At 43.8% G+C, this 7,500-nt stretch overlaps 1 protein-coding gene across 1 annotated transcript in view; it reads left to right on the top strand.

The window, feature by feature from the left end:
- Window positions 1-7,500, top strand: part of ddx11 (DEAD/H (Asp-Glu-Ala-Asp/His) box helicase 11) — a 22,282-nt gene that overhangs the window by 11,244 nt on the left and 3,538 nt on the right. Inside the window, exons 15-20 of the mRNA XM_030790717.1 lie at window positions 84-210; window positions 2,119-2,238; window positions 2,596-2,708; window positions 5,417-5,489; window positions 5,646-5,749; window positions 7,460-7,500. The exon at window positions 7,460-7,500 is cut by the window's right edge and continues 109 nt beyond it. Of these exons, the coding sequence (XP_030646577.1) occupies window positions 84-210; window positions 2,119-2,238; window positions 2,596-2,708; window positions 5,417-5,489; window positions 5,646-5,749; window positions 7,460-7,500 (578 nt within the window). The remainder of the gene's footprint in view (window positions 1-83; window positions 211-2,118; window positions 2,239-2,595; window positions 2,709-5,416; window positions 5,490-5,645; window positions 5,750-7,459) is intronic.

Here is a 7,500-nt window from a genome sequence, read left to right as displayed (position 1 = left end):
TCACATGTCCACACACACTCATGCCCTCATAAATACAGACAAGTATGTATATAAAGTGTGTGTGTTTGTGTGTGTGTGTATAGTTGTGTGGTTTTGTGGAGAAGTATGAGAGTGGGGGTGTGCGTGTACACACACCGTTCGCCGATAAGGAAAACCGTCGCACAGAGGGCCTGGGCCGCTTTCTACAAACTCTGCAGAGCCAACCTACAGGTAACGTTCCCACAACGTTTCACTACCCGTATAGCCAACCTACAGGTAACGTTCCCACAACGTTTCACTACCCGTATAGCCAACCTACAGGTAACGTTCCCACAACGTTTCACTACCCTTATAGCCAACCTACAGGTAACGTTCCCACAACGTTTCACTACCCGTATAGCCAACCTACAGGTAACGTTCCCACAACGTTTCACTACCCGTATAGCCAACCTACAGGTAACGTTCCCACAACGTTTCACTACCCTTATAGCCAACCTACAGGTAACGTTCCCACAACGTTTCACTACCCTTATAGCCAACCTACAGGTAACGTTCCCACAACGTTTAACTACCCTTATAGCCAACCTACAGGTAATGTTCCAGCACCCTTATACTAATGTTCTTACAACAGTTTTGCAGTTTCACGCAAAAAAATCCCAAACTGCTCACTAGTCTTCTCACAGTGTTCCCACAAGTTGATGCCATAACATTGTCACATATTTTCTCATGATCCGGTAACATTACATCTTACATTCCCGCAACGTTCCCAAACACACACACTAACATTCCCACTACGTTCCCAAACACACATGCTAACATTCCTGCGACATTCCCAAACACACACACTAACATTCCCACTACGTTCCCAAACACACACGCTAACATTCCCACAACGTTCCCAAACACACACACGAACATTCCCACAACGTTCCCAAACACACACACTAACATTCCCACAACGTTCTCAAACACACACTAATGTTACCACAACATTCCCAAACACACAGTTATGACACTGTTATGGTGCCTAACAGATATTTTCACAGTGCTCATCAGTGTGTGTTGCCTTATGTTTTGACTGAGTGTGTGTAACTGTAGTGTGGTATTTGTGTGTTGTTTGTATATAAGTGTGATTATGACTGTAAATATGTGTAGTGTGTGTGTTAGGATTGTGTATCTCCGTCACTGAGGCCGATGCGATACACATCTCGATACATTGCTAACGATCTGATACATTAAAGATACATATGAAACAACTACTAATGCAGTACGATATGATTCACCCATATTGTGATGTAGTGTGATTCGACACAGCGCGATTCAGCGCCATACGATTCAGCGCCATACGCTTCAGCGCCATACGCTTCAGCGCCATACGATTCAGCGCCATACGCTTCAGCGCCATACGATTCAGCGCCATACGATTCAGCGCCATACGCTTCAGCGCCATACGATTCAGCGCCATACGATTCAGCGCCATACGATTCAGCGCCATACGCTTCAGCGCCATACGATTCAGCGCCATACGCTTCAGCGCCATACGCTTCAGCGCCATACGATGTAAAAGAATCTGATGGAGTGCAGTTCAGTATGGTTCAGACAGTTTGACTTTATTTCTTTGGTCCTTCTTAAGCAGACAGCAAATCGTAAATTAACTAAAAAAAAGTGCCATTTTTACTTCACATATTTGTTTCTCTAGTTCTGCAGCTCAGTGAGCCTCTCATTTATGAATATTTCTTTTTGACTTCTAAAAAACACTGGGTCCTTTCACAAACAGGCCTGTTCAGGCAGGACTTGGTGAGAATTGGCCACAGCGGTGGAGATGAGAGCGCCCGCTTGAGAAACAGCTTAGAGAGGAGGAGTCAATCTAAATATAAAATTATCAGTCACAAATTATTGGTCACGTTTCTAAATAATAAAGACATAGGGTCTCTGTGTGCAGTGTATCTGTGTGTAGAATTGTGTGTCTCTGTGTGCAGTGTATCTGTGTGTAAAATTGTGTGTCTCTGTGTGCAGTGTATCTGTGTGTAAAATTGTGTGTCTCTGTGTGCAGTGTATCTGTGTGTAAAATTGTGTGTCTCTGTGTGCAGTGTATCTGTGTGTAAAATTGTGTGTCTCTGTGTGCAGTGTCCCCTCCAGGGCCGCATGGGGCAGCAGACGATAGGCCCATTATGGCTTCTCCCATGATGCAAGTGGAGAGTTTTCTGTTTGCTCTCACCAACGCCAATGCAGATGGAAGAGTATTACTGCAGAGACAGAGTGTGTACTGTACACACATATGTTACTAACACACACACCTACACACACATAGAAAAAAACCAACAAATACTCACACAAAGACTGACATGGCCCCAACACGTACACAGATTAAACAACTGCATGTGCACTCAGATTAAACAACACATACACAGATTAAACAACAGCATGTGAACTCAGATTAAACAACACATACACAGATTAAACAACTGCATGTGCACTCAGATTAAACAACACATACACAGATTAAACAACAGCATGTGAACTCAGATTAAACAACACATACACAGATTAAACAACTGCATGTGCACTCAGATGAAACAAGCAATATCTAATTTCTCTGTCTCTGTCTCTCTGTAGTGTGTTTGTCTGCGAGCAGTTTGAAGTTTCTGTTGCTGAATCCTGCCGTTCATTTCTCTCAGATTGTTAAAGAGTGTAGAGCAGTGATTATAGCAGGGGGAACAATGCAACCGGTAACACACACACACACACACTCACTCACACACACACACACACTCACACACACACACAGTCTAACTCTCTCTCGCATACACACACTCACACTCAGTCTAGCTCTCTCTCTCGTACACACACACACACACACACTCAGTCTAACTCTCTCTCGCATACACACACTCACACTCAGTCTAGCTCTCTCTCTCGTACACACACACACACACACACACACACTCAGTCTAACTCTCTCTCGCATACACACACTCACACTCAGTCTAACTCTCTCTCGCATACACACACACACACACTCACACACTCAGTCTAACTCTCTCTCGCATACACACACTCACACTCAGTCTAGCTCTCTCTCTCGTACACACACACACACACACACTCACACTCAGTCTAACTCTCTCTCGCATACACACACTCACACACTCAGTCTAACTCTCTCTCGCATACACACACACACACTCACACTCAGTCTAACTCTCTCTCGCATACACACACTCACACACTCAGTCTAACTCTCTCTCGCATACACACACACACACTCACACTCAGTCTAACTCTCTCTCGCATACACACACTCACACACTCAGTCTAACTCTCTCTCGCATACACACACACACACACTCACACTCAGTCTAACTCTCTCTCGCATACACACACTCACACACTCAGTCTAACTCTCTCTCGCACGCACACACACACACACACACACACACACACACACACAGTCTAAGTCTCTCTCGCATACACACACACTCAGTCTAACTCTCTCTCTGATACACATACACATACACGAACGCGCGCACACACACACACACACACACACACTCAGTCTAACTCTCTCTCGCATACACACACAGACACACACACTCGTTCTAACTCTCTCTCTCATACACACACAGACACACACACTCAAACGCAGTCTAACTCTCTCTAGCATACTTGTACACACACACACTCAATCTAACTCTCTCTCTCATACACACACACACTCACACACACACCTCACACACTCACACTCAGTCTAACTCTCTCTCTCATATTTGCACACACACACTCACAGACACACACTCTCTCTCTCTCTCACACACACTCGATCTCTAACTCTCTCTCTCACGCTGTTACACTAACTCACACTGTTACACTAACTCACACTGTCACACTAACTCACACTGCTATAACTCATGCTGTTACACTAACTCACACTGCTATAACTCACACTGTTACACTAACTCACACTGTTACACTAACTCACACTGCTATAACTCATGCTGTTACACTAACTCACACTGTTTTACTCACACTGTTACACTAACTCACGCTGTTACACTAACTCACACTGTTACACTAACTCACGCTGTTACACTAACTCACACTGTTACACTAACTCACGCTGTTACACTAACTCACGCTGTTACACTAACTCACACTGTTACACTAACTCACACTGCTATAACTCACACTGTTACACTAACTCACACTGTTACACTAACTCATACTGTTACACTAACTCACACTGTTACACTAACTCACACTGCTATAACTCACACTGTTACACTAACTCACACTGTTATACTAACTCACGCTGTTACACTAACTCACACTGTTACACTAACTCACACTGCTGTAACTCACACTGTCACACTAACTCACGCTGTTACACTAACTCACGCTGTTACACTAACTCACGCTGTTACACTAACTCACACTGTTACACTAACTCACACTGCTATAACTCACACTGTTACACTAACTCACACTGTTACACTAACTCACGCTGTTACACTAACTCGCACTGTTACACTAACTCACACTGCTATAACTCACGCTGTTACACTAACTCACACTGTTACACTAACTCACACTGCTATAACTCACACTGTTACACTAACTCACGCTGCTATAACTCACGCTGTTACAACTCACGCTGTTACACTAACTCACACTGTTACACTAACTCGCACTGTTACACTAACTCACACTGCTATAACTCACACTGTTACACTAACTCACGCTGCTATAACTCACGCTGTTACACTAACTCACGCTGTTACACTAACTCACACTGCTATAACTCACACTGTTACACTAACTCACGCTGTTACACTAACTCACGCTGTTACACTAACTCACGCTGTTACACTAACTCACACTGTTACACTAACTCACACTGCTATAACTCACACTGTTACACTAACTCAAACTGTTACACTAACTCACGCTGTTACACTAACTCACACTGTTACACTAACTCACACTGCTATAACTCACACTGTTACACTAACTCACACTGTTATACTAACTCACGCTGTTACACTAACTCACACTGTTACACTAACTCACATTGCTATAACTCACGCTGTTACACTAACTCACACTGTTACACTAACTCACACTGCTATAACTCACGCTGTTACACTAACTCACACTGTTACACTAACTCACACTGCTATAACTCACACTGTTACACTAACTCACACTGTTACACTAACTCACACTGTTACACTAACTCACACTGCTATAACTCACACTGTTACACTAACTCACACTGCTATAACTCACACTGTTACACTAACTCACACTGTTACAATTCACAGTGCTGATACTCACCTTACATTGACTAATTACTGTAATTACATGTGGCATATGCTGAAAGTATAAACAAGACACTTTTATCTTAATGTAGTCTGGATTTTGCGTGGTTGTATCTCAGGTTTCTGACTTTAAGGAGCAGCTCCTGTTATCAGCTGGAGCAACTGAGGACCAGATCACAGAGTTCTCCTGTGGTAGGATGCTGTGTGCGTGTGTGAGAGAGAGATAGAGAGACAGACTGTACATAAATATATTTAGTGGGTATATGTATGCTGATTATGTGTGTCTGTGTGTGTGCGTGTGCGTGTGTTTGGGTGTGTGTGTGTGTAATTCTCTTTTGTATGCTGTAGGTCACGTCATCCCTTCAGAGAACATATTACCCATAGTCCTCTGTGCTGGTCCATCAGGACAAGAGTTGGAATTCACTTTCCAGACCAGAGACACACCGACGATGGTACCACACTCTGCACACACACTCGTCTATACACACACACACTCCAACAATCATACCACACTCTACACACACACATGTATACACACACACACTCCAACAATCATACCACACTCTACACACACACATGTATACACACACACACTCCAACAATCATACCACACTTTACACACACACATGTATATACACACACACACTCCAACAATCATACCACACTCTACACACACACATGTATATACACACACACACTCCAACAATCATACCACACTCTACACACACACACGTCTATACACACACACACTCCAACAGTCATACCACACTCTACACACACACATGTATATACACACACACACTCCAACAGTCATACCACACTCTACACACACACATGTATATACACACACACACTCCAACAATCATACCACACTCTACACACACACATGTATATACACACACACACTCCAACAATCATACCACACTCTACACACACACATGTATACACACACACACTCCAACAATCATACCACACTCTACACACACACATGTATATACACACACACACTCCAACAATCATACCACACTCTACACACACACACGTCTATACACACACACTCCAACAATCATACCGCACTCTACACACACACATGTATATACACACACACACTCCAACAATCATACCACACTCTACACACACACACGTCTATACACACACACACTCCAACAGTCATACCACACTCTACACACACACATGTATACACACACACACTCCAACAATCATACCACACTCTACACACACACATGTATATACACACACACACTCCAACAATCATACCACACTCTGCACACACACTCGTCTATACACACACACTCCAACAATCATACCACACTCTACACACACACATGTATACACACACACACTCCAACAATCATACCACACTCTACACACACACATGTATATACACACACACACTCCAACAATCATACCACACTCTACACACACACATGTATATACACACACACACTCCAACAATCATACCACACTCTACACACACACATGTATATACACACACACACTCCAACAATCATACCACACTCTACACACACACACGTCTATACACACACACACTCCAACAGTCATACCACACTCTACACACACACATGTATATACACACACACACTCCAACAATCATACCACACTTTACACACACACAGCTATGCGCACACTCATGCACAGAGACACACACACAATCTTTTGCACCAAACAGTTTCCTCAATAGAATTTAGTCACATTGTGTCTGCAAAAAAATCCCAACAAAACGTGTTTGTGTGTTTGTGTGTGTGTGCGTGTGTATGTGCGCGTATGTGTGTGCGTGTGCGTGTGTGTGCATGTGTGTGCGTGCGTGCGTGTGTGTGTTTGTGTGTGTATGTGTGCGCGCGCGCGTGTGTGTGTGTGTGTGTGTGTGTATTTGTGTGTGCGTGTGTGTTTGTGTGTGTATGTGTGTGTATGTGTGTGTGTGTGTGTGTGTGTGTTTGTGTGTGTGTGTGTGTGTGTTTGTGTGTGTGTGTGTGTTCGTGTGTGTGTTCATGTGTGTGTGTTCGTGTGTGTGTGTTCGTGTGTGTGTGTGTGCGTGTGCGCGTGTGCGCGTGTGCGCGTGTGTGTTCGTGTGTGTGTGTGTTCGTGTGTGTGTGTTCGTGTGTGTGTGTGTGTGTGCGCAGATGGAGGAGACAGGGCGTGTTCTCTCTAATCTCTGTAACGT

Source organism: Chanos chanos, chromosome 13 (genome assembly GCF_902362185.1).
Source record: "Chanos chanos chromosome 13, fChaCha1.1, whole genome shotgun sequence".
Lineage (NCBI taxonomy): Eukaryota > Metazoa > Chordata > Actinopteri > Gonorynchiformes > Chanidae > Chanos > Chanos chanos.
The sequence above is the reverse complement of the archived record's forward strand: the minus strand, read 5'-3'. Positions and strand labels throughout refer to the sequence as shown.